This window comes from Myxocyprinus asiaticus, chromosome 17 (assembly GCF_019703515.2).
Source record: "Myxocyprinus asiaticus isolate MX2 ecotype Aquarium Trade chromosome 17, UBuf_Myxa_2, whole genome shotgun sequence".
NCBI classification, from domain to species: domain Eukaryota; kingdom Metazoa; phylum Chordata; class Actinopteri; order Cypriniformes; family Catostomidae; genus Myxocyprinus; species Myxocyprinus asiaticus.
Genome location: NC_059360.1, coordinates 30232235 through 30249613, shown reverse-complemented (window position 1 = coordinate 30249613; position 17379 = coordinate 30232235). Strand labels below are relative to the sequence as shown.

The window sequence follows — 17379 nt, the reverse complement described above, 5'->3', positions numbered from 1 at the left end:
TGTCGAACTCGGAAAGTCCGGGAACAAGAAAATATTATGGTTCTTCCAAGAAAGCTTCCCTTTGCTCCTCGCCTGGCGCAACACAAGATCTTTATCGGATGATCTCAGAAATCTGGCCAGAATCGATCGGAGCCTATCTCCCTCAGCAAATCTGTGAGCCGGGACTCTGTGAGCTCGCTCGATTTCCAGCTTGTGGCCTGTTATTTCGAGCAGACTCGGGAAAAGCTCATCTAGGAATTTCACCATATCTCTGCCCTCCTCATGCTCAGGAATTCCAACAATTCGAACGTTATTCCTGCGGCTTCTATTCTCAAGATCTTCAAGCTTTTCAAGATGTTCCAAATCAACTTTGGTCGCGGGCGGATTAGCGGTTAATTCCCTCTCCGAAGATTCCAGAAAATCGATTCGTCTCTCAACATCAGTCACTCTTGTAACTATCTCAGAGAATTTTATTTCCATCGCTGTAATCGATTGACATATTACAGCGAGATCCTCCAAGTCAGCAAGAACCTTCGTCAACATCACCGACATGTTGGATAACTGACACTGCGCCATCCAAGTTGAGTCCCCGGTCTGTAGGCCTGTCGGAGCTTTCATCCTGAACACGTAAGTGTCTTTTAATGTCTCCAGAGCCCGAGGATTTTGACTTCTTTGCCATGTTTTACCTCAAAGAGCAAATGTGTAACTGGGTGTATCAAATTTCACCAGATTATAACATGAAAATAATAAAACATTTAGCAAAGTGTGCAGAGCTCTTTGCTCACACATCTGCTTCTTGCATGGTGTCACGTGACCCCAAACATCTCTTTTTGTGTTTCATGTAAGAAAGGAAGTCATACAGTTTGAAATATATATTTGTTTTATATTATTTCAGCCTTGTCTGTGCTAATTGTGGTTTATCTAAACATTACATGTTTAAAGCAGCAATTTCTGCACCAACAGAAATAATGACTTTCTGTTAATGACTTTTCCCACAAGTTTCCAAGCCCACCACCCCGCCACCATTTTTCCTACAAACAGATTGACCCACCCCAAACTCACGCCATTGGTTGAACTAGAATTTGGCACGTCAGACCAATGAAACAAATAGAGCAAAGTTTTGAAACAGTTGCCTCCAAGTTTTTTGATTCTCTGCTTAAACAGCTTAGGGCTGTCACAGAGACAGGTGTGATTTCTCATGACAGCTATTTCAAAGATAATTGTCAAGTATTTCCACATTTCATCTGTGGTATTTGAGGAAAAAACCTTGTTATTTTTGGTATTGCATTGGTTTTTCCTTCAGGAAAATGCAATCTAGTATACATTAATATGTTTGTGTGGGTGCATACTTATTTTGTCTATATCTTTGGCTAACTGATGTGTCTCTGCTCCTGTAGGTTTGATGTGTTGGTGAAGGATCTCAACTCGATCAGCAGAGCCGGTGTGAGTGTGTGTCTCAGAAGAGCGTGTTCAGCATGGACCTGGATGACTTTCCTCCTCCTCCACCTGACTGTAAGGAGCTCAGTCTTTAAAAAGCTCTCAGCACATGTACACTATGTTTACACTGACAAGTTGACATTGTGTAAACGCAGATGTCATGGCAAAAAGGAAACTCCCAGAATTCCTGTTCATTTCCTACAAACAGAGAAGTTTAAGAACATGTATCACAATCATATTCACTCATACTGCATTGAATGCACAGGATTATCATGCTTACAGGAGACTGAAGGATAGAAAGAAGAGAATGAAAAATTCTAAACACATTCCATGGCTCAGCCACTAAAGGCGTGTAGGTTGCAAAGCGAAGGAACGCCAGAACGAATGCTGGGGAGGAGAAAACAAAACAGCACAGCAGACAGAAAACAGAGGCTCTGTCTTACTGCAGATAGAGACAGAATGACAGATGAGAGAGAAAGATGAGTTTCCGAGGGAAAAAATCTAGACATTTACCTCTATATGAGGTGAAAAGCTTCATAGGAATCCATTGTTTCTATTCAAAATATTATTTGCATTGAGAAATTGTGGTGAAAATTCGAGTTTGGTGTTAAACGGCCTTAACACTTTGTCCTAACCAGACGCGAAAGCTCATCTCTTACATGTAAAATTTTTTTTATCCTAACAAGCCACAATAAGTGACAGGAATTTTGTTGATCGCTTGGATCTATATCTGTGACATAGTGCTGGGTTGCCCTGCCCACTGTGTATCTCATTGGTCCAAAATCCTGCTCCTCATAACTGCACATTAAACATCAAATACCATCTTATTGGCTGTGATTGTGACAGTTTAATGTTCATTGTGGACAGACACATAGCTTGCTGCTGGAATTTTGTTGCATCGTGATTGGGTTGAACACAGTGTAAGAAATGAGGGTCAACTGATGTTAAAGTTTAAACCAAAACTGCCTACTCCCCACATTTTAAAGGTCTTACAGCATGAATATTCAGCGTCAGTCATCTTTGCAAAGCTATGGCAACTCCCTCGTGCTTTATCTCTCTCTTACTCTCCATTCATTAACGCAGACGGCTGATAAAGCCACTTTTAAATCTCTCTTTGTGCCTCAGTGACTCCTTCAGACTAGAGTTTTTTTCCCATTCCATAGAAAATGATGGAAACTAGCTCTACCTAAGCCTCTCCCCCTCTCCGTTTATTACCTCTTCTACCCTGTACTCTCTCGCCAGGTGCTAAGCATCGTACTGTAATGGGTGATACTTTGGGCAAAGGTCATAGTTTGACCTCAGAACAGACTCTGGCTTTGATGATGTTTTAGCATGCAATCAGTTGTTTGATTTTTGTTGTAAATTATTCATTTGAAGTATAATCATAGCCATAATTCATAGACTCATCCGATGATGCTGTAATTACACGTTATCAGATGTCTTGTTGATGGATAAATGTGTTCGTTGTTTTGTTTGCACTCGGGCTGTCATTTGTAGCTGAAATGTGGTGCAGATTGCACTGAATAATGAAGACATCTCATGCGTCAACAGCAAAAAGTTGGAGTTGTTACAAACTAATTTAAGCACTGTGTGCATTTTTGTTCTGTTTTTTTTCCCCTGATTCTTGTACAATTGTTGCTTGTCAAATGTTGTACCGTATTATCCCAGCGTGATCATGGGTAAAATCCAAAGCAGACTTTGCGACATCAACTGTCACTTATGTCAGATTTTACGCTATCCACCTTTTCCCTGAACATGGAAGTTTCCAGCCTGTTTTCATTTTCCAATCTCCAGTGTTTTCACTCGCATTTATCACATTAAACTTGTAAAAATGTTCAAAAAAGCATGTGGCTCTATAGTACCGGTACTTTACAGAGGGCCGCTGAAGCAAATTCAATGACATTCATCTCTCGTTCTGCACTTCATACGTGCTTATTATGCTTCTCATCTGACACACGCATCTGTGTTTCTCGTTTCGCTGTCCTGTCTCTGGAGCACAAATATCGGGAAGCCTGCTGGACTTGCAGGCTTCCTTTTATTTGTGCTCCAAAGATAGGAGAGCACAGAGTGGGATCACTTGTGCTACTCAGTCTGGCTTCTCTCGATATCACAGTGCAGACCACAAAACTTACATAACCCATTTGAATTCTATTGAGAAGTTTTTTTTTATCTTAAACCACTATGGAAGATGTCAAACGGCTAGACCAGGGGTACTCAATAGGTGGACTCTGGTCTGGATTCGGACCGAAGGACATTTCAATCTGGACCGAGCTCTAAATGTTTGTGCTTGTTATCTGACACCTGGCTAAGTGATTGTGTAAGCATACGTGTGTGGAGTGGGAATAAAGCGCGTTCAGCGCTGGAGAGAAATCTTTCTCTCTGGAGCGGGAATAAAGTGCGTTCAGCGCTAGAGAGAAATATTCCTCTCAAGCGGGAATAACGCGCGTTGCCTCTCTCCCCGCTATAGACATGAGGAATTTTGTGAAAATTAGATGTCATCATGGATGGCAGGGAAAGCCTATTTATACTTATTATGCAAACAGTATTTTAATGCTTCACTGTTGTTATATAAATTGTTTGTTTGTTGTTAATAGATTCTCACTTTAAGGAAAATATAAAAATGGTCCATTCAGACTTTTACATTTTTTTAAATGTTCTCTCAGGGGATAACCCTGAACCCCCATACATTGTTGTTTATCTGTCAAAAGGCCTCCTGTGTCCCATACATATATATAAATATTTAAACACAACTGCTGTCATTCAGCGTCAAAACAAACTGTTGATCTTATCATTTAATATTCATATCCAGGTTCCCTCGGCTGATGAAGTCTTGATGAATTAGTTTAATCTTTTGGTAGAAAAGATCTCTCAGACCCCACTACTTCGGCAGTCTCTGGGCCCCCAATGTCCTCATCCCTGCCCAGTTATGAAGAGACTATTTTGACTGTTTAGGAATATATATATAATATATATATTAAATATCTTTAGATATTCATATATTCTCTGTAGAGATGGTTTAAATCATTATGAGCCAATGAATAAAATGATAAATATTTGTTAAGGAGTTAGAACAAACATTTTCACAGTCTTACCTCAGTAAGATGCTGTATTCATGGAATCTCGAAGTAAAACAAAAACTGTCAAATACAATGTTCCAGACACTTAGATGATCAAAAAGAACTTTTACATCCATTGTACACATGATACGCAACTACATAAAATGTCCACAGAATGGGATGACTCCCAAACATGTCAAGAAAAGTAGAGGAGCTTGTTATTAAAACAGTTGCAATATCTTTGGTGTGGGTTCACAAAAAGCCGACACAGAGCAGAAAAATGTCATCTGTATCTGTCATATGACAATAATCACTCGTGGTAGTACAAGCAATCTTTTTAAACATGGTGTGTTCATTTTAATTTAGATTTAATTTAATTTAATTTATTATTTTTTTTTTTTTTTTACTTATGTATTGTCTTTGTTGCATTGCTTTGAGAAGATCTTGAGTTTCTTTAGGAAAGTTTATAAAAATTATACTGTTGGTCAACGACATAGACTGAGATATGGCATCATTTGAAATTTTGCATTATGGTCAGGCTGATTCAGGGTTGGGCTGTTACGGAATACATGTAATGGCATTACGTGTTCAGAACACAAAAATGTAGCTGTAACTAGGGGTGGGCGATATGACCAAAATCTTTTATCACGATATGAGAAATTTTATATCACGATAACGATAGGCTATATATCGCGATATAGTAATTTCTTTTTCTGGAAAACCAATAAAAATCAGTTAACCATATTATAATGCCTATTTTTGGAAAATCTAGTCAGTGAAATAAATACTTTTTAAATGAAAAATACTTCCTCTTATATAATTTTATTTTTATTTATAACTTGACAAAGTTAAAAATAAAATAAACAAATCAACCTTACTATAATACTCAACTTCACATTATGCCACATTTCAGTCTGATATGTTGTTGACCAGTATTACTATAAACATTCCTCAAGAAACTGAAGATCTTTTCAAAGCAAAGTAACAAAATATTATATAATTTTAGTAAAAAATACACAACGAAAATAACATGTCTTGAAGAAAATAAATGTTAAATGTATTTATAAACACTTCTTGCAAAAAAAAAGTAAAGAAATGAAAACGACGGAATTAATGCAGAGCGCATCTTTCGGCTTTCATAATATTCTTTAGTGTGCTTCATTTTAAAGTGTTAAAACAGATTGTTCATATTACTACAAGTGATTATCGTCGCGTGACAGTTTGCAGATTAAATTTTTCTAATCTGTGTCAGCTTTTGTGAACCAGATGTCACACCTGTTTTACTAACAAGCTCCCCTTCATTTTCTTAACTTTTCTTTTGAACACATCATCAAAAATGTATCAAATGATGGAGACTGTTTCATGTTAAAGAGATGATTCAGGTGTCTGGATCACAGTGATGCTGTACTGGCAGCGTGTGTCAGTCAGATCACGGTGGACTTCTGCCTCCACCGCTGTAGAGCGCTCAGAACCAGCCCGCAAAATCAGAATAGCAAAGAATCAACCATGAGTTTACCATCACCATTTAAGCACCTGTATTCAGGATACAGATACTTTATAAAAAAATTTTAGAATAATTTTAGAATAATTCTCTCATAATGGTCACAAAATAAGGCAGAAAGCAAGAAATTCCTGTCAATCAGGTGAGAAACCTGATAATTTTTCTGAATAGCGCAGATGCATGCTGCTTACTTGTCCTCTCGCTCTCTCTTCCCCAGAGCAACTGTAGCACATGAGCCTTGTGACCAAGGTTTCATGCCAAATTAGGCTAAGTTGAAAACACAATTGAGGGTTAAAATTATAGCATTGCAGATTGTGGTTTTTGGGGAACTTTAAAAATGGGCAGTGGTAACCAAAAGGTTTGATGGTAGACACAAGATAATGAAAATACAACATCTTAGTCATGTATAATGATTCTGGGATTGAATATCTAGCAAAAGCACTGGAATGTTGTTGTCTTAATCAGTGCGTGGTTAGCTGTGCACCAGACTCAATACAGCCACATTTTTACACAAATATGTACATTCAAGCACATGATACATTGTTACCCGCTATTGTAATTGCTGTGTAAATACATTAATGTAACATACAAAGTAATTCACAAAAAATTTGAACATTGACAGTTAAAATCAGTGGAATCAAAGGATTGAAAGCACCCAGAAAATAAACATGTCAGTAATAAAAGAAGTAGAAAATACAAAGAATGAATAGGCCTAAATATGGAAACAAGCCTAGTTAAAATAATTCATTTACTACATTGTTGTCACAGGACCTCATTATGTTGCATGTTTAATTCTGGAAGTGCCATCCAGTTATCATTTCGAAAATATGGTTAATTTGCATTTTGTATTCATCTTTCTGTCAAAATGTATTAATCTTTATCAGTCAAATCAAATAATGGGTTAAAAAGAAAAACAAACAAAAAAAACTTGTTTGAAAGTGGACAAGATATTATAGTTGACCGCAAACTTCCTTCTGCCTTCGATAACGAAAAACATCAGTGTCCAATTCCATATCTAATTTAAAGAACTACTAACAAGGTAGTGCTAAGTTCATGAAATTTGCTTAAAAATAACTAGCTGGCTGTATAGACTCACTTAGATTTTAATGGTGGAGAGATTTAGAAACCTTTCACAATCCCCAAAATCTGTGTTAGATGGCAAAATCGTGGCAAAAATCATATAGTGTGCACTACGTTTGGAATCTCTGGTATTCCTGTGAGCAAACATGTACCAGTGCGGTGCAGTGGGTTTATCGACTTGAAGAGATAACGGTTTCCATCAGCGGAAACATGGTTTCCTGGGAAAAGTTCCAGGGTCTTTCAGTTTTGCCACTTCTGTCATTATCCCCCTGTGAGAGGGAAAGCAAACATTATTTAAGATTCTCTGTAATGAATTTCAGTGGTTTGGAGTTGTTACTGTCTGGTACACAGATTTATTTTGTAAATAAACTGTCTATAAAACTCTGTAACATGGTTAATTACTGTAGTGTAGTATAATGACCTCTGTGTGTGCTTTAGCTCCATGAGGAAGGCTGGGATTGGACAGTGGGCTCCAGAGCTGAATGGAGAAAAAAAACTCTTACATTACTCACATTTCTAAAGAGTGAGTCACTGGGACAAGGGAATCTATGAACTGCCAAGTGTTTGCTTTATAATGGCCTTACACTGTCAAGGGCTACCTCCTTGTCTATGTCTCTTCTTGCTAACTATCTGTAATCCAAAGTTTTCCTTTTTCTGCTTGTGTATGATCATTAGAGACAGATGGAGAGAGACAAACTCTGCCCAAAGTTTCTTTAAAGGAAAAGTTCACAAAAAAAATAATTTCAATTCCATCACATTTACTCACCCTCATGTCATTCCAAACCTGGAATGACTCACCAAAAGTGAAGCGCAGCGCTGCGATATCAGCGGCTCGTGAAGCACAAATGGTTTACATGTGCTGTGCTCTTCTGTTGTTGACTAGGGCAGTTTCGTCACACTTTAATAGTGTTTAGCTTCCTATTTAGCTCATAACTAAATAAACATGCTGCATGATTTTGACAAATGATTACAACAAGCAGTAGATTGGCATGCCACATGCAGGTGCAAGGGACTTCATGTAAATAAAATACAATCCTCTCTCTTGTTATTGATCGCTTCCTAGTGATGAACCCTCCAAGTACCAGTGCTGGCACGCATGCCATAGGTTGCCGACCCCTGCACTATAGAGTCGAGTTAAAACTTAAAGTATTGTGGCTATACTTAAAACCGTGTGTATTTAATGTTTTGTGAATTGGACCTGTTTACTTTCATTATATGTGCCTTACTGAACACGATCTAAAGTATTTTCTGTGGTAATCAACATTATGCCTCAAATGCTGTCTACAAAATTTACCATGTATTAAACACAAAACAGTCCTTGCAAGAATAAATATCTATGAATTTATGATAAATGACCAGGTGTAAATAGCGATGTGTCTTGCCTTACCACATGTGATCGTATCACCCGAGACGCATCATAATACCAGGTGTAAAAAGGGCCTTTGATGCAAAGCGTCATAAAAGTGGTCCATATTAATTGTTTGCTATATTTCAAGTCTTCAGAAGTTATATAATAGCTTTGTGTGATTCTTTAGTATTTTTCCTTTTGTGTTTCATGGTAGAAAGAGAGTCATATGCATTTGGAACAACATAATGGTGATTAAATGATGATGGAATTTCATTTTTGGGTGGGTGAATTCCCTTTAAATATATTTTGATAACTGTCTGTTGTTCCATAGAAGCCTATGATGTACAAACCAAACTGCAACATGAAGGAAGACATACAGTATTTGACGAATGTATTTAAATTTTAGGTCTGTTTCTCTGTCTTTTGTTCTCTGGTCAAGTAGACATGTTACCTCTTTAACATTGCAGCCTTGTGGAAAGATTTATTTTAACCTGTGCAGATTTATTTATTTATTATATATATATATTGGGGTTAATGTAATATATTGGGCTTAATGCACTGAATATTTCACGTTTTGGAAAACCACATGGAGTTCTGGAAAAGAAAAGAAAAAAACACAACATTATTGGAAGATGAAGCAAAATGAGGCTGCAAACTTTCTCTCTCTCTCTCTCTCTCTCTCTCTCTCTCTCTCTCTCTCTCTCTCTCTCTCTCTCTCTTTTGCTTTGCATGCTGAGAGTTTGGGTTATGGGAGTAACAAACGGGTGAGAGAAGTGATTTGGGTTTTTCTACTAATTTTCTAGACTTTTTCTTTTCGGTTTTGTTTTGTTTTGCTTTGTGTATAAATTGATTAATTTTAATTTCGAGTGTAATATACATTTCGGTTTAGGGGAGTTTTAGACTTCGTGGCGGAGGCCTGAGATGGAGGCTCACCCAAGTGGGGGTGTCGCCTCACTCTCGCTCTGCCATGGAGTCAGGTGTGTACCTGACACGGATTCTAATGTAGAAGACGTGCTTGTCGCTGTTGGTAAACAAATTGGTTATGAGAATATAATTTCAGCGTCAAGGATGAACAAAGCCGTGGTGGTTTTCCTTAAAGATGAAAGTTTGGTGAGTAAACTAATTGAAACTGGCATTTGGGTGAATGGAGCGTTTACTGTTGTTTCACCGCTTGTGTCACAATCTGTTGGAGTCATGATTTCTGATGTGCCCCCGCCTTCATATTAAACAGTGACATTGAAAAAGAATTGTTGATGTTTGGAAAAATGGCCAGTGAAGTGAAAATGATTCCGTTGAGGTGTATGAATGAAGCATTGAAACATGTGTTGTCTTTTAGGAGTCAGGTGTTTACATTTCTTGATCAACCATCGCTAGATATTCCTTTCCGAATCAAACACGAAGGTAAATCATACATGATTTACGCGAGTACCGGAAATTTGAAATGTTTCGAATGCAGAGACGTTGGACATCGAAAGATCGCTTGCCCACACAACAAAACGCACCTAGAAAATAATGCAAATTATATTGAAGTCATTTCTAGTGTACAGAATCGAGAAAATTTAGAGATTAGTAAAGAACCAAACAAAACAACAATTGATGGTAAAAACAAAGATGAAAATGTAAATGAAGGGATGAGCAATCAGAAGAAAAGAAACTCAACTGGCAGTGTAGTTGGTAATTGTACTGAAAAGAGAGAAAATTTGTGTGTAGGTGTTGATGATGTTGATAATGAAGATGAAGAGAGTCTTCGTGCTAAGTTACCAAAGGTTGTGACAAATGATGCACAAAACACTGGGCAGATTTTTTTTTTGTCCTAGTTAACTGTTAATACTGATGAGCAAGAGGACATGGAGGATAATGATAACTTTTCAGAAGCATTAGATATTCTAAAAGAGGTTAATGACTTCTTGGATGTGATGTTTGGATAAACTATTGAGATTAGAGAATTTTTCCCTGATGCAAAAAATTTTTTGCAATCAGCTGTGAAAATCCAACAGACCACAAACTATGATGAATTAAGTAGAAGAAAAAGATTTAGATTTTAAAAAATTTTAACGAAATTGAGAAGAAAAATGGCCCTTGAAAAAGATTTAACAACTCCTTAATGATTAAATCACTTGGGGTGTATTCTCTGTCTTTCTTTTTGCTAACCCTTCTTTTTTTCTTTTTTGATCTTTCCTTTCGATGGGGAGTATTAAGATAGGAACAATTAACATTAATGGAGGAAGGGATGGTAAAAGAAGAGCAGTGCTGAAAGAATGTATTGAAAATAAGGATATGGACATAATTTTCTTACAAGAGACACATAGTGACATAGCTAATGAGATAGAATGGAAGAAGTGGTGGGGAGGTCATATTAAGTCATATATAAGTCATGGCTCTAATACTAAGGGCGGTGTTGCTATTTTGTTCTCAAAGAAAATTAGCACGACTTTTGTATATAGTGATAAAATAGAGAAAGGTCGGATTTTGGCTGTTCGGGTTAATTTAATGGATTTTTCTTTTGTGTTTGTTAATGTCTATGCACCCAATAATGGAGCAGAATGGATAAAGGTCTTTAAAAACTGCCAAAGTGAATTAGAGAAATATGATAAAAATGCTTTTCTAGTTTTGGGTGGTGACTGGAATTGTACATTAGATTTTACCTTAGATAGGAATGGAGAAGAACCATGTCCTCTTTCTGCTACTTGTTTAAATAATGTAATAAGCAATTTTGATTTGTGTGATGTTTGGAGAGTACAACATCCGGTAGAAAAACAATATACTTGGTGTAAGTCTTCAAGTGACCACATCAGCTTTGCAAGGTTAGATCGTTTTTGCATTAATAAAGACTGGTGTAACAGAATTTTAAAGGCCTGTATTTACCCCAATGGTTTTACAGATCATCATTTATGTATGATTGTTTTTAATTAACGAAAGACAAGATGTCATATTTATTATTGGCATTTTGATGTAAAATTGCTACAAGATGCTTGCTTTTGTGAAAAATTTCATTTATTTTGGGCAAAATGGAGAGAGTGAAAAACTGATTTTGATGATGTTGTGCATTGGTGGGATGTAGAGAAAGCACACATCAGGATCTTTTGCCAAAATTATACAGCCAATGCAAATTATTGTTTTTAAAAAAAAAACAATTGGAAAATGAAATCAAATCAATTGAAAGAAGTCTAATTAACCGAAATGGTGAATCAACTGAAAGACTGAATGAAAAAAGGAAAGCTTTGGCCTCACTTTTTCATGAACGAGCTAAGGGAGCTTTAATAAGAGCTCGCATCCTTTCTCTGAGAGAGATGGATGCATCAAGTTCTTTCTTTTTAGTTTTGAAAAGAGGGAAGGAGCGCGGAAGTTGATGCTACATCTAAAGAAATCAGATGGAACTGTGACAACTAATCCTAAAGAAATGAGAACAATGGCCATGGATTTTTATACAGAACTCTTTTTGGATGGTCCTTGTGATATTGGCTGTATGGATGACCTTTTTAAAGATTTACCAAAGTTGACTGATAAACAGAGGAAACAGCTGGAATTTGAAATTGATATTGATGAAATAACAAAGGCTGATAATCAGCTATCCATTGGACGTGCTTTTTTGGAATTGATGGACTTTCTGCCGAATTTTATAAACAGTTTTGGGACTTATTAAAAGATGATTTGCTTGGTTTTTAAATCATCTTTCAGGAAAAAAGAACTGCCAACAAGCTGTAGAAGAGCCATTTTGTCTTTGTTACCAAAGAAAGGCAATCTTGGTCTTTTAAAGAACTGGAGACAGTGGCAATTTTGTGTACTGACTATAAAATCTTAGCGAAATGTCTTTCAATTAGATTGAAATTGTATTTAGAACATATAGTAAATGATTATCAAACTTATTGAATTCCTGACAGAACTATAATGGATAACATCTTTCTTGTTCGTGATATAATAGATATTGCAAAAAGGGATGGTGACAATATTGGAATATTTGCAATTTATCAAGAAAAGGCATTTGATAGAGTCAGTCACTTTTATTTGTTTAGATCCCTTAAAGCTTTTGGTTTTGGTGATCTTTTTATTTCATGGATCAAACTCTTATATTCTGGTGTATCTACAATGTTAAAGGTTGAAGGAGGGCTAAGTCAACCAGTGTCAGTACGTAGAGGTGTTAGACAAGGTTGGCCTTTGTCAGGAATGTTATATTCTTTAGCCATCGAACCTTTGCTTCGTCAATTGGGAAAAAATTTGGATGGCTTTCTAATTGAAGGACAAAAAGCTAACCTAAGTTTTCTGCCTATGCTGATGACTTCACTGTGTTTATCAAAAGCAAAAGAGATGTGTTTGTTTTAAAATAAGTTTTAAAGAAGTACGAAAATGCCTCTTTAGCAAAGGTAAACTGGGAAAAAAAGTGAAGGTTTTATTTTAGGAAATTGGTCTGAGGAGAGCTACCAGTCTTACCAGGAGGTGTGAAATGGGGTAAAGAATGCCTGAAAATACTGGGTATTTATTTAGGAACTGATAAATATATTCAGAAGAACTGGGAAGGAATATATGATAAGATGTGTGACCATTTGTCACGGTGGACATGGGTGCTGCCTCATTTATCATTTAGGGGTAGAGTTTTGGTCGCAAATAATCTAGCTGCTTCAGCACTTTGGCATAAACTAAATGTCTTGAATCCACCTGATGAAGTAGTTCATTTACTACAAAAGAAAATAAATGACTTCTTTTGGTCAGGTCAGCACTGGGTAAAATTAGCTATTTTATATTTACCAGTCAGTGAAGGTGGACGAGGCTTAATAGATATAAAAAGCAGAATTAAGGCTTTCAAGCTGCAGGCAGCACAGAAGTTGCTGTACTCTGGAAAAATCTGTTGGGCTGATACAGCTTGTTCCTTGTTACGCAGTATGAATTGTTTTAAATAAGATTTTAATTTATTTTTAATTAGCCTGAAAGATATGGAATGGAAGGGTTTTTCTCTGTTTTATAAATCAATATTGAAATTGTGGAATTCTGTTTTTCAAGTAAAGAGAGATTTAAACTGTGAAGGTTGGATAAAAACTGAACCACTCTTTAACAACCCTCTAATACAAGCAAATGTGTTAAAAATGAGAAGTTTGCAAACTTCAATGGTGAGAGCAGAATGCACAGTTTTGTCCAATCTAAAGAATGGTAACAAGTGGAAAAGTCTCCAAGAATTGAGTAGTTTGACAGGCATTAAGTCTGTGAGATTTATGGAAAAAGTAATGAAGGACATTTTTTCTGTTCTTCCTTCTATCTGCAGATAAAGTATAATAGAAAATATCTGTGGTAAACAAGAGGAGGAAATGAAAGAAAGTTTTCCTAAACTTCAGATTTCAATGATAGTAGGTGAAAAGCCTGAAAAAGGATCACTTCTTGTTTTCTGTATACCTGAACTGAATGTGTTTGAAGATGTTTCAAAGAAAGCCTTGTATTTATCATGAGTGAAAGTCTCTCATCAATCAGAACTGAGGAGTTGTAAAGAATCAAAGTGGTTGGATCTGTTTGGGCAAGACTCATCTCCTAGGAGATGTTGGAGGTCCCTGTATAAGTCACCCATTGAAAAACGCACTGCAGATCTTCAATGGAGGATTGTACATTGGGCAATTGCAACAAATAGATATTTAGCACGTGTTGACCCCACTGTGGGGAAAGAATGTTCATTTTGTGGTCATGAAGAAACTTTAAAGCATCTATTTTTAGATTGTTTTAGGTTGAATGATTTGTTTCAGATTTTAAAGAGGTGGCTTGAACCACTTGGAGATGATATGGATGAAAATATATTTATATTTGGCCCAAAGTATGTTGCCACAGATAGAAAAATAATTTCTTTAATACATTTTTTAATTGGTGAAGCAAAGCTTGCCATATGGATTACAAGGAAGAATAAGCTTAAGGATAGTGGAACGACTGGACCTGAACTTATTTTAAAGGCTTTTCTATCTGCAAGGATTTAAGCAGAGTTTTTTTTTTAAGTGAACAAAAAATGTGGTTGCATTCAGTGAGTTTTGGAGACAGGCAGAAGTGTTGTGTGTAGTTGATCAAGAGGAGATTTTATTCCTAAATTTGTCTTATTTTTTTTTATTTAATGTGAATTTTTTGTATATGTATTGCTGTTAATGTAAGTATGTTATATGTGACAAGGTTAATCTATTGTTATTGTTTGAAAATATATTTTTAGACAAAAATGTTTTAATAATCTGTCTCTCTCTCTCTCTCTCTCTCTCTCTCACTCACTCACTCACTCACTCACTCACTCTCTCTCTCTCTATCTCTCTCTGTCTGTCTCGCTCTCTCTCTTTCTCTGTCTCTCTGTAGTGTTGAATGACGAAGATGAAGGTGAGAGGTTTGAGTTTGATGACAGTGGTGATGAAGCCCCAGAGGCGGATCGGCCACCTCCTGAACCAGAGGGAATTTCCATGCCTCCACCCTGCTTATCAGCAGCCAGGGACACACCTGTGAATGGGACAAGTCCAAACCCGGAGACCTTGCTCACCGCTGAGGATGATCTGACCCCTCCACCTCAGGACTGCCCCTCTAATAATACCCCTCTGGCTCATGCTGCCTTCCCACTGGGGGATCTGCCCCCTCCTCCTACAGAGGTCTGTCACAATGCAGCAGAAGGTCAGAACAGTGACCCCATTCCACCACCAGAGGGCGCTGCAGGAGCTGTTCACTTTGAGCAGGAGGGTGTGTAAACTCACAGTTGAGACTAAAATAAATGAGGACTTTGTATGTTACAATTTGTGCTTTATCACTGATATATTATATTTATGTTTGTGTTCCTTTAAAGTAAATTTTTCAAATGTATTATTTTTTTCCTCCAGTGAGTGACAACAAAGTTTAAAGCTGCTGTGTGTCATTTTTGCACTATTAACAGCACCTGAAAGCAAGCAAAAATAATGACTAAACAAGTTACAACTTCCATTCTTCGCACAAACTAGTCCTGGAAAAACTCACGCCATTTGGTTGAGCAAGTGTTGCTATGTTGGATCCAAACTGTTTTGATAACACCACTGTGTTTAAACTCTTCAGAAAGCCAACATATGAATAGCTTACTTCCCACAGGGGAAGATGGAATATGAGTATTACAGTTGTCCGGATTTTCATTTGTATACTTTTTGCTAATGTACAGGGCCCGTCAAGGTAGAGTAGTATTATAGCTGGAAATCAAATTGTAACAGTATAAGGATGGGCAAGGAGGAGGCGGGAACCGGCTGAACAGTCAACATAAAACAACATAAAACATAAATGAACACAGACACACATGCAGCGCGGCTGCATGCATCTCTCTCTCTCTCTCTCTCTCTCTTGAACTGCCGTCTCTGGCTCCCTTTATCTCGCTCTCCCGCTGATGACCTCACGGCCCAGCCACGCCCTCCTCCTCGTCACACAAATCTACAGTCATTTTGTTGGCAGCTCTCTGCATTTACAGCTTATTTTCTAATTCTTACCTTTTCTTAGGTGACATATATTTTTTTTTGCTTTCCTTATTCTCTCAGTTTTTTTTTCTCTACCTGTTAATGTAGTGAGTTACTTCTCAGTAATCCCTCTCACTTAAAATGATAGTTCACTCAAATTCACTCATTATTTACTCACCTTCATGCCATCCCAGATGTGTATGACTTACTTTCTTCTGCTGAACAAAACCAAGATTTTTAGAAGAATATTTCAGCTCTGTTGGTCCATACAATGCAAGTGAATGTTGGCCAGAACGTTAAAGGTCTAAAAAAAACATATAAAGGCAGCATAAAAGTAATCTATAAGACTCCAGGTGTGGGTCAGAAACAGATCGATATTTAAGTCCTTTTTTTACTATAAATTTTCCTCCCTGCCCAGTAGTGACATGCACGAAGAATGTGAATTGCCAAAAACAAAAGAAGAATGTGAAAGTGGAGGTTTAAAAAAAGGACTTTAAATATTGATCTGTTTCTCACCCACACCTATCATATTGGTTCTGAAGATCTGGATTTAACCACTTGAGTCATATGGATTAATCTAATGCTTCCTTTATATGCTTTTTGGAACTTCAAATGTCTGGTCATCATTCACTTGCATTGTATGGACCTACAGAGTTGAGATATTCTTCTAAAAATCTTTGTTTGTGTTCAGCAGAAGAAAGAAAGTCATACACATCTGGGATGGCATGAGGGTGGATAAATGATGAGATCATTTTCATTTTTGGGTGAACTATCCCTTTAAGATAAAGTGAGTTAACAGAGAATCTTTGCTAAAGTTGCTAAATACAGAAGTTTTACTTCCTGCGGACAAAGATGCAAATTCCCACTTTCCTACTAGATATACTGTTTTAAGCTTCCCTGAAAGTCACTGTACTTTCTGATAAATAGGAAAAAAAGAGGTCAGTGTGGTTCCCAGCCCTGCATCCACTTCCAAGACCAAAGTCAACCCCTACTCTGTGATTGACATTGCACCTATCCAACAACAGCGGCTGTCCAAGCAAAATGCCCCTCCCTCCTCTCCCTCAGCCAGTGAGATTGAAGGAAACATTCAGGATGTACCCAGTAGCCCCGGGTTACCTTCTGGTTATTCAGTGCCAGTTCCATGTGGCTATGCAACGCCCTCAAATGTGCCAGTGATATCACCAGCCTACACCACCCCAGTTTTCATCCGACACTTCTCAATAGATGAAGATGGTAAAAAAAAAAAAAAAAAAAAAAAGAGCTTAAAAAGTTACAAATGTGTATCTCTCTCTCTTCACTGGTCTTTTTAGAATAGAGATTCACCATAACTGTACTTATTCTCTTTCTTGTACTCCCTTCCCTTCTCATCTCTTTTCTGTCATGTTCTGTGTCCTCTTCTTCTGAAGTTTTGCCATGAGGAAGTGGGGGTTAAATTTAGCTGTGGCTTTGGCTGTGATGAGGTTTCCTGTTTTCTTCAAAGTGTAACAGTTACCTGGATACTAAATTCATTTTGTGTAGACTCATACATTTTATATGCAAATTCTCAAATGTATACATATTTCACAA

General features: G+C 37.1%; 1 protein-coding gene across 2 annotated transcripts in view; it reads left to right on the top strand.

The window, feature by feature from the left end:
• The window catches only part of LOC127455525 (rho guanine nucleotide exchange factor 10-like), a 121339-nt gene that overhangs the window by 20464 nt on the left and 83496 nt on the right, over positions 1-17379 (top strand). Inside the window, exons 2-4 of one of the 2 annotated variants that reach the window (XM_051723498.1) lie at positions 1377-1491; positions 14711-15082; positions 16741-17046. In XM_051723498.1, coding sequence (XP_051579458.1) covers positions 1455-1491; positions 14711-15082; positions 16741-17046 — 715 coding nt within the window. In that variant the 5' untranslated portion in view covers positions 1377-1454. The remainder of the gene's footprint in view (positions 1-1376; positions 1492-14710; positions 15083-16740; positions 17047-17379) is intronic. The other variant, XM_051723499.1, reaches the window with a different exon arrangement.